This window comes from Fundulus heteroclitus, chromosome 24, assembly GCF_011125445.2.
Source record: "Fundulus heteroclitus isolate FHET01 chromosome 24, MU-UCD_Fhet_4.1, whole genome shotgun sequence".
In the NCBI taxonomy this organism is placed as follows: Eukaryota; Metazoa; Chordata; class Actinopteri; order Cyprinodontiformes; family Fundulidae; genus Fundulus; species Fundulus heteroclitus.
Window position 1 is genome coordinate 9,055,690 of NC_046384.1, and position 23,243 is coordinate 9,078,932.

Sequence of the window (23,243 nt, forward strand, 5' to 3'; positions counted from 1 at the left end):
CTCCCAGGTGTTGAAACCTCAGGGTAACTTCCTCTGATTTATGATTTTTTTTAAGTTTTCTGATCCAACGTTTGAATTGAGGCATTTTTGTGTTAGATGCCAAAATAGATACATCACACATGATGTCTGGTCTGCCCTGTCTTGCTACCCACAATATCTGTCCAATCTTATGTCTATCTCCTTGTCTGCTAAAGAGGCCTCCCTTTGTGGTGCTGTTAACATCTGTGGTTTCCAAAAATGTTCTAACATTACATTTAGGGCTGTGCATAAAAATCGATACAAAGATTAATATCCATGTTTTTAGAAAACAATTTAATATCAATATTCTGGCTTTCATTATTGATGTACCTCCCAACCCCTAGGGGGCGACTTTACAGCGCGCCATTACTGTTCACAGCGAGGAAGAGCAAGTGAGATGAATTTGTGGAATGGCCGACATGATTTTAGAAGCACCTTTGTTCCTAAAATTAGACGTTTGGGCACATTTCTGGTTTCTGCGATACTTTAAATGCATTGAACCAAATGCACTTTATTTTCCTGTTAATATATCAATGTTCAATAAATTGAACATACATATAATATTTGTCTGGTTTTGTTGATTGAATGACTTTGAGCATTAATTTAAAAGTAATATATATCGATATTGGAGTCAAATCAAACCAAGCTGAGCTATATTGAGTGTCGTATTGTATCGTGAGCTTTGTATCGAGAATCGTATCGAATCAGCTCATCCTAGATGATACCCAGCCCTAATTACATTTAGGTGGGACAAAAAACAAAAGAAATCTCTTAGAACATACTTTTTTACATCATTATCACAGAAAATTTCAACATAAACAATGAATTTTGTGGATGCAACGTGACTGAAGCTGGAAAAGCTAAAGCGTGAATGGATGTTTATTCAATGCACTAAAAGAGAAAACAGATGTTTGTAACTCACCACTGCTAAGAGGGTTATCAACTCCATCACTGGAGCTGCTGCTGACAGGGTTTTCCAACTCGCAGATGAAGAAGCTCTCCTTGTTCTCCTGAGAAGCAAATGGACAACATCTCTAAACCAGCCCATCAAGTTCTCATCCTGGGTTCTTCCAGGGTTCCTCCTACTCATACCGTTGTTATAATCAGCTCTTTGTTGTTGGACAGCACCACCTCTCTATCTTTTCTCCATCTATAAATGACGAGTCCAAACTCAGCGCTGATGTTGGCTTCACAGGTGAGATTACAGAGGGTCTTCTCATTGTTGCACTTTACGGACACCGTGGGTTTTGGGACCGGTTCTGACAGAAACAGGAACAGATTACCATCACCATCAATCAGGTTAAAACTCAACAAACTTCAGTCAAAACTGTTAAACTCACCGATAACCTGGAGTTCCAGCTTCTTGAGAACTTTATTGTTGATCTGAGGTGTGTAGATGCCGCTGTCCTCTACTTTCAGGTTGCTGATGGTCAAGCTTCCATCTTTTTTATTCAAGCTACAGCGATCTGGAAGCAGGAACCACATAAAGAGACAATGATTGATGTGAATCTGCAGGGTCTCAGGTTTTACATCACTTTATGATCCAGTCACAAGTTAACTTACCTTTAAAATCTCTGTAACAAATAACGCTTGGTCCGTCCCAATCCAAGGCGAGGTCCGGTTCTTGTTTCCAGGTTACGCTACTAATGGGATCCAAAACCTGACCAGGATTCAGGACAACAGAGTCACCAACTGTTTTGTAGATCGGATCAGCTGTGAATGAAAAACAAGAACATTTTTACTCCTTTGTGGGTTTTTTCTTAAATCTACTTTATAGATCTAATTAACTTTTAGCTTTTCTTTTACACCCCTAAACAAAGTCAAGTCTGCAGGTATTTTTATTAACAGGCTGTTGAGTTACAAAACAAAACAAAATATTTGGTACATTATACTCTTTAAAAGTTCTAATTAACTTTCAATCACTGCATCAAATTAATTTAAATGAAGATTTTCATTGAAGATTGTGCTGAGATTCTGTGATAAAACTCTGTCTCTGTCACTTCTTTCTCTTGCACTCCCGTTTTCTAGAGAAAATAAGAAAAACAAACAAACCAAAACATCTGTGCCTCTTGAAAACAGACAGCATCCACAACTTAATGTGGTAATAATCTTGATGCAATTAGACCAAAGTGAGACATACTGTAATTAACCTTGAATATTGTGGCATTCCATAAAATTTTATTTAAATAGTGCCAATTCATGAAACATGTCATCTCAAGGCACTTTCCAAAGTCAAATTCACTCAGATTATTCAGATTGGTCAAAACATAAAAAAAAGCTGAATATTAACCACCACCCCAGAGCTACCATCAAACTCCTGGGACAAAACCATTTCGCCATGCTGAAGTAAAGTTACCTAAGCAGATCACTGCCAGACAGGAAATGCTAAAAGAAGGAAGAAGAAAGGAAGCCCAGATGCCAGCCAAAAATTAATCAAGCCTTATTAAAGCGTAATTTTGACAACCTGCAGCGTGACGGTGTGTTAGGCAGAAATGCGCTGGCTAGAACCCTGGTATTTATGTTCAATTCTTCAGAAGCACTAAATAAAAAGCTAGGTAGTATATTGGACAGAAGTCTTATTTTTAGAATGGGAGAAAAGTAAATCCATTCGTGCTGTGAGCACGGTGCTTTCCCCAATCCCTCATGAACACCTCCTGAGACCTACCTTGGCAGCTCTTGATGAAGAGGATGTTGATGATGAAGGCAGACACCAGGAACTTGGTGGCCGCCTTCACGCTGTAGCAGTTCACGAACATCGGTAAAACTGCAGAGAAAGGAAAGATAATATCATGGAGAAGCTTTTTTTAATCTCATTAATTTTGCCTTAACCATCAACAGCATGAAAGGCCCCCCATGTTTGGACCTCCAAACTCAGCATCTAAATGTTAGGGGGCTTCAGGTTGTTCACAAAAGACCCTTCTAACCAGAGCCAAAAGTTTAGGCCTTTTTCTTATTTAGAACAAAGAAATCTCAATATCCTTATGAGTTTTGGTAATTTTAAACCATTATTTGTAAAAAAAAAAAAAAAAAAAAAAAAAAAAAAAATTATGTATCTTATCAGCTGGTCTCTCAATGCTATTGATACAATTTTTGCAACTGGAAGCCAGGGGACTGGGGATTCCTCGTTTCCCAATGTCAGTCGAGGACATGGAAGACGTATACATGTTTGGATTCATGATATTTGGATTTTTTCTTTTTCGATTCGGAGAATATCTGATTGATCAGCAACTTCAGAGACTGTCGGTGGCAAATATGGCCTTGATGAGGCTGCCGGCAGCTTACGACGCGATCACTAAGGCAGCGAATGAGAAGAACAGTAAGTGGAACGAGCTGAGCTGTAAGCTGGCTGTGCTGGACCGCAGACTGGCTACGGTGTTTGGACTCAGAGGGGAGATGGGATAAAATCTGGACGTGAAACGTGAAAAAGCCCAACTAATTTGGAATATTGAATCCGTGGGCCAGCGATGAAAAGACTCTTAAAGCTGATGGAAAAGTTGGTTCAGCTTGTTTCTCATAACAAATTGTGTATTTTAATCAGACTCTCTTACTGTCTAAAACTCCCCTGGATGTTATGGCGAGATGGCCCAGAACTACTACCCCCACTCCCTCCTCCCCCGCGGACACCTGTGTACGCGTTAAGCTGCGCCGCGAGTGATAAAAATGTGTGCTTCTGTGCTTTTTTGTCTGTCTCGTTGTGTCTCTGCTCTGTCTTCTGTAACCCCCAGTTGGTCGAGGCAGATGACCGTTCACACTGAGCCCAGTTCTGCTGGAGGTTTTCCTTCCCGCTAATGGGTGGTTTTTCTTTCCACTGTCGTTTCATGCTTGCTCAGTATGAGGGATTGCTGCAAAGCCATGTACAATGCAGATGACTCTCCCTGTAGCTCTACGCTTCTCCAGGAGGGAATGCTGCTTGTCGGGACTTTGATGCAATCAACTGGTTCCCTTATATAGGACATTTTTGACCAATCTGTATAATATGATTGATTCTGACTTTGTAAAGTGCCTCGAGATGACATGTTTCATGAATTGGCGCTATATAAATAAAATTGAATTGAATTGAATTGCATAAAAACTTTCCAATGTATTAAGGACACTTGCCTGCTGGACGGACATACAAAACTCCACACAACAATACACACTACTGATGCTCATTTATCTCATGAACTTACATGCGAGTGCGACTAGTCTCAAATGTTAGCCTATGCTTATATGTGTCTCGTCATATTTGTGCTTTTTGTGCCAAGGTCTCTGTTATATCAAACTGTATCCTTTTAACAGGATACAGTGTGATATATGTGTTTTTCCCTCTCCCTACCTAGTATGGCTCCTATCTTTCCACAGCGCTCTGTGGGCACCGTGTAAGGCGGTGTACTTGGCAGCATGGCGTCTGTAAATTGTCTCCCCCTGAAATGTTTGTGGTGTATATGGTTGGTGGTTGTACTGAAACAGTAATTTCTCTCTGGGATTATTAAAGTATATCTGATTCTGATAAATATTCTGACCTTTTCGTGAGGAAGCTGCTCCATCTAATTTGTTACAATTTTAATAGTTTTCCTAAGTTTTCTCTGCGTCATTGAATTTGCCCCCCTCTCTTTTCAAATGAGAAAAAGACGTTTTTAGGACTATCGATGAAAACGTTATAGTTCAGCTGTCTGAAATATCGTGTTCCTCTCTCAAAACATGCAAACAAATTATTCTAGCAAGGTTTCTTTCTGTATTTATTCCTCTCAAACTCCTGTGAACTTGGACACATTTGCTTCATATTACACAGATCCATCCATCCGTCCGTCCGTCTGTCCATCCATCCATCCATCCATCCATCTATCTGACCATCCGTCTGTCTGTCCAGCCATCCATCCACCATCCATCCATCCACCGTCCATCTATCTGACCGTCCGTCCGTCCGTCCATCCATCCATCCATCCATATAAACAACCACACCCAGCAATGCAGCAGCATCTGAAAGCTGCATTACGCCGACTCAGCAGTATCGGCGGCCTGTACTCACGGATGCAGAGCCTGGTCAACAGCTTGGCCTGTCCTCCGCTCCCTCTGCAGGGTGGGGGCTGCTGGGGATCTTGCCGTCGCTTCCTGGCGTCCCGGCCGGACTGGAGCCGGCAGACAGCATCCTCTCGGTCACCTGATTGTCGTCCTCCCACCCTCCGGGGGAGATGGATTTCCCCTTCTTCGCCCCTGACATCCCCGGCTGCCTCAGCCTGCTGCATAGTTTGTCCCCATTTATCTTTTTCCCCCAGTATCCCAGACTGCAGCACTGCTCTGGAGTCAGATGATAGACATGGTTGATAGCTCTCTGCTAAAATCAATCTTAGATCACAGGAGAGGAAAATAGTTTGGTGTGGGCACTTTAATTCTCACAGCACTTTGTGAAACAGGGTTTTTCAACTGATCTGAATAACGGATCAGGCACTTTAGTAGTAATAATAATATTTTTATTTACATTTCAAATAAAATCTTGAAGAGCTACAATAGGGGTTTAAAAACAGTTCACAAAGCATAATAAAAACAACACCCCATAAAAGCAAAACTGAAACCATAAGTATTAAAAGGCCGTTTGAAATAAGAATGTCTTCAGGTGCTTTTTTGAACACCTCCACAGTTTGTGAGGCCCTCGGGGTCTCTGGGAGGCAATCTGTAGATTTGGGGCGACGTCCTGGAAGGCCCTGTGGAGTGTTTAGTCCTGGTTATGTGCAGACAGTAGGTAGAGGTGGAGGTTTTGTGGGGCGGTGTGTGGGTTAAGGAGATCACTGAGGTAGGCAGGGGCAGTACCATGTATGCACCGATGGGTGAGGAGACAGATTTTGTAATGGATTCTGTGTTGAATAGTGAGGGATAAGTAATCTGCAATTGATCTTACATTGATTTCCAGATCTCTTGCTGGTATTTACAGCTGAGGAGATTTCAAAGAACACACCATAGGTAGTGATCACAGTCCTTTATTTATCAGGTTTAGACACACAGGGACCACTGATAGAAATAGAGGCGAATCAGAAATTTGACAAAGCAGACTGGAATCAGTTTAAGGTAATGAGTGAGGGTAATTTAACAACTCTAGATTTAAAAAAATTAAATAAAATGAACTAAATTCTGTTATTAGTAAAAGTATGAATGATGCAGCAAAAGAATCTATTCCTAAAGGTGGTGGAAACAAAAATAAGTAATTAGCACCATGGAGGACACTAGAGTGTACAGCAGCAATAAAGCAGCAGAATAAGGATTTTAAAAACATTAGAAAAGATTATCTGTTTTCAGAAGCTTATTTACTATAGAAGGAAACAGGTGGAGGTAATATGGAACACTAAATGTGATTATTGGAGAAAGCACTGTGAATCATTGAGTAAAAATACACCATTAGACATAGTTTGGAATACTATAAAAAAAATAAAAAAAATAAATGTCTGGTTGCTCAAAAGATTGTTGCTCCCCAGTCGTGAGTGATAATAAAAATATAAGAGATAACAAACGTAAACCTGAGTTATTAGCAAGAACATTTGCAAAGATACACAGTACAGAGAATCTTAATATTAACGAAAAAGAGGACGTGAAATAACATTAAAGAGATAAAATTAACATACTTCAGAATAAAGAGGATGAGGTTGCAATTAATGTAATTTGCTTTCACATTGACAGAATTAAATAAGGTTTTAAATAAATCTGGGAAAATAACTTCAGACAATGATTGAATCAGTTATTGCATGCTGAACAATCTCAGTGATGCAAGAAAAATATAGTATTATATAACAAGATATGCGAGGAAGAAAAATTACTAAACAAATGGAAGGAAGCCATTATTGTGTTACGAACATAAATCAGCAGACCCAGTATTCAAACCAAAACAAGCAAAATAGGGGAAAAAACAACATAGGATTTAAAAAGCAGATAGTGATGATACAGGAACAGGCAGGCTCAATGGTCAGATAACAGTCCAGATCGGGATAAGGCAAACTCAGAATATCACAAGGCAGGTCCAGATCGGAAAAACGGGTAGGCAGTCAGACAGGGCAGGAAAATCAGAATAAGGAATCAGGCTGGCTCAGAAGTCAAAAGGTTACAGTTGGGTTATCGTCAACAGGATCAATCAAAAATAGAATGCTGGACAGAAACTCACCAAGAGGCTCATTAATGATGGTGGAGAACTGAAGGCTGAGGCAGGACTATAATGTAGAGTGCACAGGTGAAACGGAGTGAAACTAATTACAAGAAGGCAGGTGGAACTAATCAGAGCAAGGGAGCTGACAGATTGCTGAGGGGAGACCAAACATAGCTGATAAAGTGACAGGTGGAAAACAGGTGATCTAAATAGAACAACACATCTAAATCAAAGCCAAACAAGAAAGAACCCGAAAGCAGAAACTTAACTAATAAATCGGATAACATGAACCAAGACAAAACCTAAATCGTGACATATTGTCCCTATATGTAAACCTGAAAAAGATCCTAATTTAGCAGGAAGTTGTAGGCCAATAGCTCTCACATCTTATTTAGATATAATTATGGAATAAGTGATTATAATAATGATTCAATGATTAAATAAAAGATTAAATATCAGCTCAGATTTAGAAAAGGTAAAAGTACTTTGGATCCAGCTTTGTGTTTAGAACATAAGATAAGAAATGCTCAAGTTAACAAATAAAGTGTAATGGCAATATTTCTAGATGTGGAGAAGGCATATGAAATGTTATGGAAAGGATTATTGATTAAAACAAAACAGATGGGTATGGAAAGTGAAATGTATAGGTGGATAAGAAAGTTCCTAATTGAAAGAAGTATTAATGTTAGAATATGAAGAGAATTAAGTTAATGTTATCAAGTAGAAAATGGTACACCTCAAGACAGTATAATTGAGTATAATTAATAACTCTGGTATTTTTATACAGTTATCAATGACATTTTACCTGATATAGATACATATATGGGAGTCTCATTGTTTGCTGATGGGATTATTTTTTAGAAGAGGGGAGGAAATGCATTAATAAAAGAAAAAGTACAAGAAGCATTACACAAGGGATAATCCTAGGCATCAGAATAGGGGCTTAGATTTTCAGCACCAATAATCAGTGCTTACTCTGCTCAAGTAAGCCTCAAATCATTAAACAAGTCATTAAACAAAAGCACCTTATTATATCATTATCTGTATGAAACTAGTTCATACAAACATTTATTTCTCATTTAATTACATTTTTCATGCCAAACACAAACTTCAGCGTTATAACAAGTGGTCTCTTCTGCCCCCTGGTGGGGATACAGCGAATCCAGCTGCCACATGCCAACCAAAAACGCTGATACTTTTAAATCACAGCTCAGACAGTCTTCAATTTCACAATTATAAAAACCTTTATCTGTGATCCAAAGCAAGTGTGTCTTTCTCTTTAGTATGTTGGTCATTAGGGAGAAAAAGATGCAGCTCAGGTCTCTCAGATCATCTGGCACCATTAAAAGTTTGAATTCTCCAGAATAAAACAATACATTTCCCCAATATCCAGCAGCAACACATTAGGATACAGAGCCTTAAACTGGATGTTGTCCTGATTTCTAAGTAAGATTCCAACTAAAAGTTGAGAAACACTGAACACAGGGTGTTTCTGACATGAAAATATACTTTACAGCAATAAAACCACAAAACAAGTTAATGTTTAAATGATTAACTTGCTTTGTGCAAAGGTTCTGATGAAAGTTTGTTGCTGCAGATCCACTGATTGATAAACAGTTTATCCAACTCATAATGAGAGATATTTGACCAGATAAACCTTATAATTTACTGCTGTTGTATTTTAAAAAAGATAAAAGAAACATGAAGACATGATTAGAGTCAGGCAGCTTTGGTCATTTAGTATTTCCGTTCATCCAGTCATGTTCATCTCTCCTGACAGCAGATGTTTCACCTTCTTCCTCAACTTGCTGCTGAGATGGAGACACATGTCCCTCTGCAGAAAATTGTTGCTGTCAGTTCTGTACAAACATTTGAAACATCAGCTCATCTAATAAATACTAGATAGCGTCAGGTTAAACAGCTTTGAGGTCCGTCACGTCTTCCCAGAGAGGACCGGCCCAGAGCAGTTCCACACACGGATGAAGACTTTTTCAGCTTTGGTCCTAGACTGCAGAAACTCGTTCAGATGTTTCTGGACCACTTGGCTCCACTGATCAATTCTCTATGAAAAGAAACAAGAATTATCAATACAGACACACGAGTGAAACACTGTTTGACAGAAGAGACTCCTGAACACTATTTAATGGGAAATTATTTAAGACTTTGTTTTCAGAGACAAGTACAGTTATTGAAGCCACAACGGTAATTAATGACATTATACATGCATTGGACTGTAAGCATTATTGTGTTGCCCTCTTTATTGACCTTTTTTTCTTTCCCCTCAACCATCCCAATGTATTATTTTCCATATTCTGTGAAAAGCCACCGCCTTAAAAAGCGTTAGTTTGTCTTTCTCCTGATAGGTTGTACTGAAATGTAATTTCCCCCACTGGGAACAATAAAGCAATTCAATTCAATTGAAGCCCTTTGATACAGGTAATAAGGGCATTTTGCACCAAAACTGCATGATATCAGCCTGACTGAGTGTCAAACCAGAAGCTGCGTGTTAAAAGTCAACGGATCCTCTTCTGGTCTTCTGGATGCTAATGGTGGCGTACCTCAAGGGTCAGTTTTAGGACCCACACTGTTCACTATTAATGAAAATAATATCTATATGCCAATGACATAATTGTTTTTTGTTGTTCTTGCACTGTATTCCAACAACAAGAAATGTGATCAAATGTGATTTATGAGAACGTTACTTTTTAAGCTCATCTACAAAATAAAAAACTGAGACTAAGGAAGGAAAGGAAACATCTTGTTGCAGTCATGTTCCTGCCTCTTTTAGACTATGGAGACATTTTATATAGGAAGGCCTCACTGAGCTCCAGGGTTTATAACTGGATGTATTATTTAGTTAAATGGTTGTCTCTTTCTATCTGTGTCCTGTATAAATAAAGGTCTAAAATAAATGATGATAAACCCCACGTAGGACAGCTATCAGCTCTGTGGGAAGAATCTTGTTAGAGCTAAAATGTATTATTTTTAAATCTCTTTCTTTTTATTTTCCATTGGTCAAATCATGGGATTTTTCTAAATTCAAAAGAAATGTTAAAACTGTGTTTTGACAGGCTGCTGGGAACAAAGAGCCTAAATAAACAACGTGAAGTCGTCTGTTCTGTGTCGCTGCAGAACATCTCATCTCTTGAGTTTAGGAGCCTTTTTTAACGCCTGATCCACCAGAAACACGTTTCACGTCTCTAAACATGAACGCTTGCAGAACTATTGATGGGCTGCTTTAAAGGATCACAACGTCCGTCTGATCAGATTAAAATATTAAGAAAGGAGGAAAGAATGCAGATTTTTGCCCATTTGTGTGAAATATTGTTAGAAAGTCTTACTCACCAGTTGGAACGATGGTTGGTGTCTCATTATAAAGGTAGAACTGTTCGGGTTCTGTAGCGGACTCTGAAGTGCTCATCTCTGTCCGTTTGGAAAAAGATTATTGTGTGAGTGAAAGCTGGAGCTTTAAATCTTTTCAGCATCAACACAGTGATTAATCCTGCATTAAAAGCTAAGTTTGTGTTTACAGATTTTATTACAGAAACAGAAACAAATGTCCTGATCAGGTTCAGCCGACACCTCAGCAGAAACTATAGACGGGTCACAGTCTGGGTCCTTTGGTTTCTCTGATGCTAAAATGATCAGAAAACTTCATTTATTTCACTTTTTCCTCACAGATTATGAAGCCTGTCAGCGTAAAGTTCCTGTGAGATTAGACATAAAACCAGCGTAACGCATCCAGAGATTATATATTTAATGAATTCATGGCCTCAGGATCAGAACAACAGCCCTGATTTAACCTCCCTCCCAACAATGGAGGACATCTTCACAACTATCAGGACTGGATTCATCGTTTTGGTCTCAATAGAAAGCTAAGGCCTGTGAGATTACACCAGATGAGTCAGAAAGAGGATTTGTGTTCACCATGTAACAGTAAATTCACCTGCTGCACAGCATTATTTTAAGGTGTTTTATCTCTGCTTTAAGAGTTAAAATCACCTTTGAATCATAAGATTTAAGCCAATTAATCCAGGAAGTAGTACAATAATAACTAACGAGTAATTACCCATTTAGATGCTAAAAAGTTCTTTAGATTTCCTTAGATTTGGGGCACTGGTGTTGTTCTACGAGTTTCTCACAGGATAGTATTGATGCTAACTTCTGCTCCCTGTCCTTCAACTTCACTTTACTCTGAATTTGCTGGGATTTTCTTCACCAAGCAGCAGAAAATGTAAACTTACCATATTTTTCTCTGGAAGAAAAATCACCTTCTGTCAATGAGACACAAGCTATGAGCGGCTCACACTACAACCATGTGATTTATAGCAATAATAATAAAACATTTCAACACATTTGAACAAACCACTGCATGTCTTTCCCCTCTCTTCCTGTCCAGCTACAGGTGAATAAAGGCCACTTGAGCCAATAACATTTAGCCTCTTAATATTCACAGGTAATCTGACTGAGACACAGAGTCAACCATGATATAACACAGAGGATGTTCTGTCTGAGTGAGACAATAAAATACATGAGGGTTGTGATAGTAACCATGACTACTAATAATATATGAATATTTTAAACAAAACCATGATGCGTCTGAACTAAATCTTCATGGTAATTAATCTCCAGGCTGCTGGGAACAAAGAGCCTAAATACACAACGTGAAGTCGTCTGTTCTGTGTCGCTGCAGAACGTCTCATCTCTTGAGTTTAGGAGCCTTTTTTAACGCCTGAACCACCAGAAACACGTTTCACGTCTCTAAACATGAACGCCTGCAGAACTATTGATGGGCTGCTTTAAAGGATCACAACGTCCGTCTGATCAGATTAAAATATTAAGAAAGTAGGAAAGAATACAGATTTTTGCCCATTTGTGTGAAATATTGTTAGAAAGTCGTACTCACCAGTTGGAACGATGGTTGGTGTCTCATTATAAAGGTAGAACTGTTCGGGTTCTGTAGCGGATTCTGAAATACTCGTCCCTGTCCGTTTGGAAAAAGATTATTGTGTGAGTGAAAGCTGGATCTTTAAATCTTTTCAGCATCAACACAGTGATTAATCCTGCATTAAAAGCTAAGTTTATGTTTACAGATTTTATTATAGACACAGAAACAAATGTCCTGATCAGGTTCAGCCGACACCTCAGCAGAAACTATAGACGGGTCACAGTCTGGGTCCTTTGGTTTCTCTGATGCTAAAATGATCAGAAAACTTCATTTATTTCACTTTTTCTCACAGCTGATGAAGCCTGTCAGAGTAAAGTTCCTGTGAGATTAGACATAAACCAGCATAACGCATCCAGAGATTATACAGTTAATGAATTCATGGCCTCAGGATCAGAACAACAGCCCTGACTTAACCTCCCTCCCAACAATGGAGGACATCTTCACAACTATCAGGACTGGATTCATCGTTTTGGTCTCAATAGAAAGCTAAGGCCTGTGAGATTACACCAGAGGAGTCAGAAAGAGGATTTATGTTTATCTCTGCCTTAAGAGTTAAAAGTCACATTATAATCATAGGATACAACCCAATTAATCTTGGAAGTAGTACAATATCTAATGAGTAATTGCCCATTTAGATTCTAAAAAGTCCTTTAGATCTCCTTAGATTTGGCGCACTGGTGTTGTTCTACAGCTTTGTCACTAGATGGTATCAATGCTAGCTTCTCCCTGTCCTTTCACTTCATTTTTCTCTGAATTTACTAAGATTTTCTTCACCAAGGAACAGAAAACTCAAACATTATTGTGTTGCCCTCTTTATTGACCTTTTTTTATTTTCCTTCAACCATCCCAATGTATTCTTTTCCATATTCTGTGAAAAGCCAGCACCTTAAAAAGGGCAGCAAGGCCTCAATGAACTTGTCTTCCCATGTTTGTCTTTCTCCTGATGGGTTGTACTGAAATGTAATTTCCCCCACGGGGACAATCAGTTAATTTAATACAATTGAAGCCCTATGATACAGTTAATTATGGCATTTTCCACAGTTATGCTGCTGACACTCAGCTATATTTATCCATAAATCCTGATGAATCCAATCAATTACTTCGACTGCAGTCATGTCTTGATGACATCAAAAGCTGGATGACTTTAAATTTTCTGCATTTAAATTCTGACAAGACAGAATTTGTAATCTTTGGACCAGAGTCCTAAAAAAATAAACTTTTTAGTCAATCATTTAATCTGGATGGCATTAACTTGGCCTCTGGTAATAAAGTAAAAAATCTTGGTGTTTTTTTTTACCAAGACGTGTCATTTAAATCCTATATTAAACAGGTTTCCAGAGTTTCCTTTTTTCACCTCAGGAATATCGCCAAAATTAGAAACATTCTGTCCAGGAGTGATGCTGAAAAACTGGTCCATGCATTTGTTACTTCAAGGCTGGACTATTGTAATTCTTTACTATCAGGAAGTCCACAAAATACAATTCGAAGTCTTCAGCTGATCCAAAATGCTGTGGCAAGAGTTCTGATGAAAATCAACAAGAGGGATCATATTTCTCCAATTTTAGCTTCCCTTCATTGGCTTCCTGTTAAATCAAGAATAGAATTTAAAATTCTTCTTCTAACGTATAAAGCCCTTAATAATCAAGCTCCATCATATATCAGAGCTCTGATTACCCCGTATGTTCCTAACAGAGCACTTTGCTCTCAGACTGCAGGTCTGCTGGTGGTTCCTAGAGTCTCTAAAAGTAGAATGGGAGGCAGATCCTTTAGCTATCAGGCTCCTCTCCTGTGGAACCAACTCCCAGTTTTGGTCCTTGAGGCAGACACCCCGTCTATTTTTAAGACTAATCTTAAAACTTTCCTTTTTGACAAAGCTTACAGTTAGAGTGGCTCACGTTACCCTGAGCTACCTCTATAGTTATGCTGCTATAGGCCTAGGCTGCTGGAGGACATCAGGGTCTATTTCTCTCACTCTACTGATTTCTACTGTTCTCAAGTCTAATGTTCTACAATTTGCATTGCATTACATTGAAATGACTGTTGTCATTTCAGTTTTTAACTTTCTGTTCTCTCTCTTTTTTCTTCATAGTAGGTACACCTGGTCTGGCGTTGTGTTAACTGTGACATCATCCAGAGAAGACAGATCAACCGCTATTACCATCTAATGTAGAACAGATTACTGGATCAATGTGTGCTTTTATAAACCAATCAGGGAAACAGAAAAGTAATTTAATGGGGAATCAGAAGGTAGAAAGTTACAAATACAATAAATATATGTGGCCATTTGTGGTTTTAAATGTGAAATTTAAGGGCAGCCGCCAAGGGCGGTATTGGGAAATGGAGAGGAAACACGAGTACTAAATAGAAAAATTACTTATTTGTAAGATCATTTCTGAACATTTTCTGTTGCTTTTATGTATCGGATGTTGTTGAGAATGGGAAAACTGGGTTACATGTTTATAGACAACAGGACTGCATTTATCACACCCTAGAATCTCAGATACTTTTCTACATTTTAATTGGTTGAGGGTGAAGAGAGGAAGGGGTTTGTGATTTATAGTAATAATAATAAAACATTTGCACATGTTTGAACAAACCACTGTATGTAAACTTACCATCTTTCTCCTCATCACTGGATGGAGCTTTATCATATGTCAATGAGACACAAGCTCTGAGCAGCACACACTAAAACCATGTGATTTATAGCAATAATAATAAAACATTTCTACACATTTGAACAAACCACTGCATGTCTTTCCCCTCTCTTCCTGTCCATCTACAGGTGAATAAAGGCCACTTGATCCAATAACATTTAGCCTCTTAATTTCACCTTTATTCACAGGTAATCTGACTGAGACACAGAGTCAACCATGATGCAACACAGAGGATGTTCTGTCTGAGTGAGACAGTAAAATACATGAGGGTCATGATAGTAATAATAACCATCACTACTAATAATATATGCATATTTTAAACAAAACCACGATGAGTCTGAACTAAATATTCATTGTAATTATTCCCGTCACCATCTTGGTTGTTCTCTAATGGAGACAGTAGTGTTACGCTCAAGTCAATCAAGATTACATTACTGAACCCCTCAGGGCAATTCATTGGTCCACATAACAACAAAAAACAGTCAAAATATATAAGACGAACAGAAAAAAATGCAAGTCAAATTAAATATGATAGAACAACAACAATAGAAATAAAACAGTGCTATTATTTAAATTATCTGCTTTGTTGTAACTCAAGTATCTTCATCTAAGCGGTTATTAATCCTTTAAACTTAGGAGCAGGAGGGTTTTAGGAGCAATTTCCACCTGAAATTACATTTCTGATATTAATCAACTATAACTCCAAAGTTATAAAGCGTAAATGTATATTTTAGTATTCGTGTGACACTAAGGACAACAACAAATACTAAGCTATGTGTTTTTGGAGGACAGGACTGCATTTGTCCTGTCACTGGCGAGTTGTTGGTTCGATTGCCCGCTCTGATAGTCTCAGTTGTTACAGAGCCGCACTGATAGTGGAGCTGTATCCTAGATAATTTTAACCCTCAGTGCTGGAGCTGGTGGCACTACATTTTATTTAGGAGTGCTAGATAAAAGACATGCCGCAATTTTCAGATTTTTCATCTATTTTCAAAATAATGCACTGCACTGTGTTGTTCTGTTATATACAGTAGAAACCAGATGTTTACATACACTCTACAAATGATAGACTAAAAGCTTCATGTTCAATGTCAGGATAACCAAAATCTCTCCTATCTGATAAAAGGCAGAATATTTTGAGATGTCTAGATTCATTTATTAAAAATTTTGATGTTTACAGACTGTAAGATTATGATGCCTTTAAATTATTTGGGGAAGCCTAGATGACTAGGCTCATCACTGTCAGCTTTTTACCTGTGGGTGTGTTTTACGGCAACACCTCAAGCACAGCTTACTTGTGTGAAATCACAGAAAATGTAAAAGAAATTTGCCAAGATATCAGGAGGAGCATCGTGGAGCTCCACACATCTGAGTCTTCCTTGGGTACAAATTACCGATGGTATAAACAGCGTGGCCATGTCCAGCTATCATACAATTCAGTAAGTAGACGGTTCTGTGTCCCAGAGATGACTTATGGTACAAAATCTATAAATAAATGCCAGAACTGAAGCTAAGGACCTGATGAAGATGCTTCTGAAGCTGATGGAGAGCCTCCTAATGCTGAGTAAAACAAGCCTTGAGCAGACATGAGCTGAACAGCCACTCAGAGAGGAAGAAGCCATTATGCTAAAGGAAACAAAAAATCCAGGAGTGGAGTTTGAAAATGTCTTCAGGGACCAAAACTCAGATTATTGAAGGTATGTTCTGTGGTCTGATTAAACTAAAATTAAAGTGTTTCACCATAATGAGCATGGACACACTTGGAGGAAATTGAGGAAGCTTGTTGGAAACATGAGAATATCATCTAAACTGTGAATTACGGTGGTGGCAGCATGATACCGTGGTAGTATTTAGCTGCAGGAGGGACTGGTGCACTTCACAAAATAAATAGTGTAATGAGGAAAGAACATTATGTGGAAATATTAAAGCAACATCTCAAGTCATCAACCTGGAAGTTAAAACTTTGACTAAAATGGGTCTTTTAGACGTCCTTAAACACACCCCTGAATTGATTATAAAGACAAAGTTAATGTTCTGGAGCGGCCATCGCAAAAGAGAAATATGAAAAAAAAAACTCTCCAAATAATTTTTTCCAATCATTATTCTGATATTCACCAAATAGAAATAATTTTAGTAAATATAACAAACTTAAAACAGGAAAAATTCAGTCAGATTTAATGACATGGTTGTTTTATACAGATTAAGAAATCATCTGGTTTCAATTGTAAAACTCCAGTAAAACTAATTAAAAGTTGAGGATGTCACATGACAAAATAAAGGAAACATTCAGTGATGTGAATACTTTTCTAGCACTGTTTTTAGCTGTGATAATATGTTTAGAGATTGTGTATCATCTTTCCTCGTTCAGTTATTACTTCCTGTCTAAGTAACATGTTAAAATATCAAGATTAATTAATGTAAAACTGATAACAGAAGACTTTCTAACTTACCTTTTGGTTTATTGTTACCACAACACCCTGCAATAAAGACAAATACATGTTACATTTTCAAAATAGTTTATATGTAAATTGTGCATAATTTACAGAAGATTTTCTAACTTACAAAATTCCTTCCATGTGGGAAACTTCCCTGTAATATAAATGGAGACAGCAGTGTTAAATCATTCATATATGTTGTACAGTTCAGGTTTAAACACATAAACAACAGTCATTTCTGGGCGAGATGAGCTCAAAGACACATAAATCAAAACCAGCTCTTTGCTTGTTGAATGAAGTGAAACTCATAAACAGAGAATCGTTCTGCTTTGTGACAAAATCTCCAAGAAACTTTCCCTCCTGACGGCAGATTGACTGACAAACACGCTGCAAGCTTAGATTGGCTTGATTTTATGATCATAAGGAGGAAGACAGGGAACATGATGAACCATTATAATAACACAGGAAACTGATGTTTTTAGTGGATTCTTACCTTTTTTGCGCATACAACAGACAACACAGCCGACCAAAATCAGAACCACGGCTGCAGCCCCAATCAGTAACACAATTACAGTCTTTGCCAAATAATTCCCTGAAACGAAAGAGTTAATTATTAAAATCCCAAATTGTTCACATTGTTAATTCAATAACCACATCGGTGATGATAAAAACTCGGACTTTATTGGTCACCATCAACAAGAACTGAACTGCTCCTCACAGCCAGAACACTATCTTCCCAACCTTTTCCACCTGGACATCTTCCTCTCCACCACATCAAGGCAGGGCAAATTTATTTTTATAGCACATTTCAGTACAAGGACAACGCAACGTGCTTCACAAGATTAAAACATAGGGAAATAAAAACAGAATAAAAGCAAGTGTTTAGTTCTGGTTCTAGGTATGCAGAGTAGGCTGGAGCCAGAAGACCTGAGTGGTCTGGATGGTTGATGCACTGATAACAAGTCTGTGATGTATTTAGGTGCTAAGCCATTCAGGGATTTATAGACTAACAGAAGGATTTTAAAGTCTATTCTCTGAGATAGCCAGTGTAAGGACTTCTGGATCAGCTGCAGCTGACCTGTGAAAACACTGCTGCAGTAATCAATTCTACTAAATATGCTGAGACTTAAAGTCCTAAAAATATTCTTCAGGTGATAGAAGGCCCACTTTGTAATTGTCTTTAGAGCTGATCCGTTTCTCAATCAGCTCACCTGTTCAGTCTCCCCCTCTCTGCAATCAACCTTTACTGGCTCCACCTGTCTCCAGCTGCATAAAAGCTCCGTCCAAATCAGCCTCCAGTGCCAGATTGTGTCGAGCCTCACGGTGAGAACCTTACAGCGTTATTTACTAAGCCTGTTTGCCTGTCTGTAGCCTGACTCCGACCTGTTGCCTGTTTCTTAAGCCTGCCTGTTCCTAGTCTGTTTCTACCTGCCTGGTCCCCTTTTTCCTGGAACCCCTACCCGTGGACTGCCTTCCCGTGTATCGGACTGGACCTGTTGTGAGAACTGCAACTTGCCTAATCCCTCTGACTCTGAGTCTCCTAGTTACTGGATTTGGACCTGGACCTGCCTCTCGGATTTCCCCCGTGTGCCTCTGTTGGATTATTGGACTCCCCATTACCGGACCTGCCCCTGGACAAACGTCTCTTGGAAAGCCCTGTTCTGTTTCTGTGATACATTAAATGCATTGAACCAAATGCACTTTATTTTCCTGTTAATATATCAGTGTTCAATAAGTTGAACACAAATGTAATATTTGGTTGGTTCTGTTGATTGAATGACTTTGAGCATTAATTTGAAAGTAATGAATATAGATATTGAAGTCAAATCAAATCAAGCTGAGCTATATTGAGTGTCGTATTGTATCGTGAGCTTTATATCAAGAATCGTATCGAATCGGCTCATCCTAGATGATACCCAGCCCTAATTACATTTAGGTGGGACAACAAGCAAAAGAAATCACTTAGAATATACTTTTTCACATCATTATCACAGAAAATCTCATCATAGAACATGAGTATTATGGATGCAACGTGACTGAAGGGGGAAAAGCTAAAGCGGGAATAAATGTGCATTCAAGGCACTAAAAGAGAAAGGATAGATGTTTGTAACTCACCTCTGCTAAGAGGGTTATCAACTCCATCACTGGAGCTGCTGCTGACAATGTTTTCCAACTCGCAGATGAAGGAGCTCTCCTTGTCCTCCTGAGAAGCAAATGGAAAACATCTCTAAACTAGCCCATCAAGTTCTCATCCTGGGTTCTTCCAGGGTTCCTCCTACTCATACCGTTGTTATAATCAGCTCTTTGTCGTTAGACAGCTCCACCTCTCCATTTCTCCATCTATAAATGACGAGTCCAAACTCAGCGCTGATGTTGGCTTCACAGGTGAGATTACAGAGGCTCTTCTCATTGTTGCACTTCATGGACACCGTGGGTTTTGGGACCGGTTCTGACAGAAACAGGAACAGATTACTATCAACATCAATCAGGTTAAAATTGAACAAACTTCAGTCAAACCTGTTAAACTCACCGATAACCTGGAGTTCCAGCTGGTTGAGAACTTTATTGTTGATCTGAGGTGTGTAGATGCCGCTGTCCTCTACTGTCAAGTTGCTGATAGTGAAGCTTCCATCTTTTTTATTCAAGCTACAGCGATCTGGAAGCAGGAACCACATAAAGAGAAAATAATTGATGTGAATCTGCAGGGTTTCAGGTTTTACAACACTTTATGCTCCAGTCACAAGTTAACTTACCTTTAAAATCTCTGTAACAAATAACGCTTGGTCCGTCCCAGTCTAAGGCGAGGTCCGGTTCTTGTTTCCAGGTTACGCTACTAATGGGATCCAAAACCTGACCAGGATTCAGGACAACAGAGTCACCAACTTTTTTGTAGATTGGATCAGCTGTAAATGAAAAACAAGAAAAATTTTACTCCTTCATGTGATTTTTCTTCCTCTTTCTGTAACTGAGCAGCTTTACTGGGTTCGCCCCTTTCTGTAAAATCTACTTTATAGATCTAAATAACTTTTAGGTTTTTCTGTACACCCCTAAACAAAGTCAAGTCTGCAGGTATTATTACTAACAGGCTGCTGACTTACAAAATTAAACACCATTATTTGTACATTTCTACTCTTTAAAATTTCTAATCAACTTTAAATCACTGCATCAAATAAACTTAAATGAAGATATTCAAGCGTTTATGTCTAACTAGCTTTAAAAATCTTCCAGGTTTTACTGGATCTGTTCTTTCTGTGGGGAGGGAGGAGTTTTTCTGCCCAGAAGATCACCATGGCCTCATTTCACAAAGCCAGGTTAGTGGAAATCCAGAATAAGTTCTGGGTAAATTCCTGCAGACCCAAAAAGCAAGGAAGCCTTTTTACCCTGAGTCAAATCATGACAATAAATTACGCCATCTTTGGGCTAACTCTGAGTTTTTCTACGCTTTAGCTGAGCTCTGCACAAGGAAGTGTCGAAAAAAAGCATCACATGGAGAACGTGATGCTCTTTCAGGCTCCGCCTTTGCATTCAATTAAACTCAATTTTATTTATATAGTGCCAATTCATGAAACATGTCATCTCAAGGCACTTTACAAAGTCAAATTCAATCAGATTATAGAGATTGGTCAAATAAAAATCCTACATAATGGAACCAGTTGATTGCTTCAAAGTCTTGACAAGCAGCATTCACTCCTGGAGAAGCGTAGAGCTACAGGGAGAGTCGTCTGCATTGTCCATAACTTTGCAGCAATCCCTCATACTGAGCAAGCATGAAGCATAAATGGAAAGAAAAACTCCTCATTAACAGAACCGGGCTCAGTATCAATGGTCATCTGCCCCAACCGACTGGGGGTTAGACAAGACAGAGCAGAGACACAACAAGAGAGACAAACAAGCACAGAAGCACACATTGGTCTAGTAATCTGTTCTATATTAGATGGTAACAGCAGCTCATCTATCTTCCCTAGATGATATCACAGCTAACAGAACACTAGACCAGATGTATCTACTATGAAGAAAAAAAGAAAGAGAGAACAAAAAGGTAAAAGCTGAAATGACGATAAGCAATGCAAGTTGGAGAACAGTAGAACTCAGTAGAGTGAGAAAAATAGACCCCAATGTCCTCCAGTAGCCTAAGTCTATAGCGGCATAACTATAGAGGTAGCTCAGGGTAACATGAGCCACTCTAACTGTAAGCTTTGTCAAAAAGGAAAGTTTTAACATTAGTCTTAAAAGTAGACGGGGTGTCTGCCTCACGGACCAAAACTGGGAGTTGGTTCCATAGGAGAGGAGCCTGATAACTAAAGGATCTGCCTCCCATTCTACTTTTAGAGACTCTAGGAACCACCAGCAGACCTGCAGTCTGAGAGCGAAGTGCTCTGTTAGGAACATACGGGGTAATCAGAGCTCTGATATATGATGGAGCTTGATTATTAAGGGCTTTATACGTTTGAAGAAGAATTTTAAATTCTATTTTTGATTTAACAGGAAGCCAATGAAGGAAGCCTAAAATTGGAGAAATATGATCCCTCTTGTTGATTTTCATCAGAACTCCTTCTGCAGCATTTTGGATCAGTTGAAGACTTTAAACTGCATTTTGTGGACTTCCTTGTAGTAGTAAAGAATTACAATAGTCCAGCCTTGAAGTAACAAATGCATGGACTAGTTTTTCAGCATCGCTCCTGGACAGAGTGTTTCTAATTTTGGCAATATTCCGGAGGCGAAGAAGGGAAACTCTGGAAACTTGTTTAATATGGGATTTAAATAACACGTCTTGGTCAAAAATAACACCAAGATTTTTTACTTTATTACCAGAGGCCAAGTTAATGCCACCCAGATTAAGTTAATCTGGGTGGCATGATTAAGAAGTTTATTTTTTGAGGACTCTGGTCCAAAGAATACAGCTTCTGTCTTGTCAGAATTTAAATGCAGGAAACTTAAAGTCATCCAGCTTTTTATGTAATCAAGACATGACTGTAGTCTAAGTAATTGATTGAATTCATCAGGATTTATGGATAAAGGACTGAACCCTGTGGTACTCCACAAGTGACCCTAGAGCTTGAAGAAGATTTATTATTGACATGAACAAACTGGAATCTGTCCGACAGATAAGATTTAAACCAGCCTAATGCTTTCCCCTTAATCCCTACAGTATGCTCAAGTCTTTGTAGGAGAATATTGTGATCAACTGTGTCAACTGCAGCACTGAGATCCAACACGGCAAGTACAGACACAAGTCCATTATCTGAGGCCATGAGAATATCATTAGTGACCTTCACCAGAGCTGTTTCAGTGCTATGATGAGCTCTGAAGCCTGACTGAAACTCTTCAAGTAGGTCATTACTTTGTAAATGTTCACATAGTTGATTAGCAACTACTACTACTCAAGAATTTTAGATAGGAAAAGAAGATTAGATATAGGTCTGTAATTTGTTAACTCATCTTGATCAAGAGATGGTTTCTTAAGTAAAGGTTTAATAACAGCTAATTTAAAAACCTGTTGTACATATCCATTTACTAAGGATAGATTAATCATGTCTAAAATAGGGCCACTGATCATAGGGAATACCTCCTTAAACAACTTGGTTGGGATTGGGTCTAACATACAGGTAGAAGGTTTAGATGAAGCTAAAATTTTAGATAGCTCAGAAAGCTCTACTGCTTCTAAACAGTTCAAACACTGCGCAGGTTCTAAAGATTCCTCCAACGCTGCCTCACTTACTGAGGATGAGGTAATCATGTTTGGGAGGATGCTGATTATTTTATTTTTAATGGAATCAATTTTATTTATGAAGAATCCCATAAAGTCATTACTGCTAAGAGCTAAGGGAATGGATGGATCAACGGAGCTGTGACTCTGGGTAAGTTTGGCAACTGTACTGAAGAGAAATCAAGGATTATTTTTATCCTCCTCAAGTAATGATGAAAAATATGCTGCTCTAACTCTGCAAAGTGTCTTTTTATACAACAGTAGACTGTCTTTCCAGATTAGGTAAAATTCCTCTTGGTGTGTAGAGCGCCATTTTCTCTCCAATTTCCTAACATTGTGCTTCAAAGAACACAGCTCTAAATTAAACCAGGGA

At 38.6% G+C, this 23,243-nt stretch overlaps 2 protein-coding genes across 2 annotated transcripts in view; both read right to left on the reverse strand.

Moving 5' to 3' along the window:
• Window positions 1–878: 878 nt before the first annotated feature.
• LOC110367883 (CD48 antigen) lies at window positions 879–5,275 on the reverse strand. The gene is made up of 6 exons (XM_036128519.1): window positions 5,027–5,275; window positions 2,684–2,782; window positions 1,582–1,731; window positions 1,359–1,484; window positions 1,111–1,277; window positions 879–1,028 (listed from the first exon to the last, which is right to left on the reverse strand). The coding sequence occupies exons 1-6, from the start codon at window positions 5,241–5,243 to the stop codon at window positions 879–881; spliced, it is 909 nt and encodes a 302-aa protein (XP_035984412.1). The 5' UTR covers window positions 5,244–5,275.
• Window positions 5,276–7,601: 2,326 nt separating this feature from the next.
• Window positions 7,602–23,243, reverse strand: part of LOC105923251 — a 152,977-nt gene continuing 137,335 nt past the window's right edge. The window contains exons 23-30 of the mRNA XM_036128520.1: window positions 19,279–19,366; window positions 17,657–17,755; window positions 17,291–17,317; window positions 17,179–17,205; window positions 12,033–12,110; window positions 11,371–11,400; window positions 10,472–10,549; window positions 7,602–9,188 (exon numbers count right to left, since the gene is read on the reverse strand). Coding sequence (XP_035984413.1) covers window positions 9,181–9,188; window positions 10,472–10,549; window positions 11,371–11,400; window positions 12,033–12,110; window positions 17,179–17,205; window positions 17,291–17,317; window positions 17,657–17,755; window positions 19,279–19,366 — 435 coding nt within the window. The 3' untranslated portion in view covers window positions 7,602–9,180. The remainder of the gene's footprint in view (window positions 9,189–10,471; window positions 10,550–11,370; window positions 11,401–12,032; window positions 12,111–17,178; window positions 17,206–17,290; window positions 17,318–17,656; window positions 17,756–19,278; window positions 19,367–23,243) is intronic.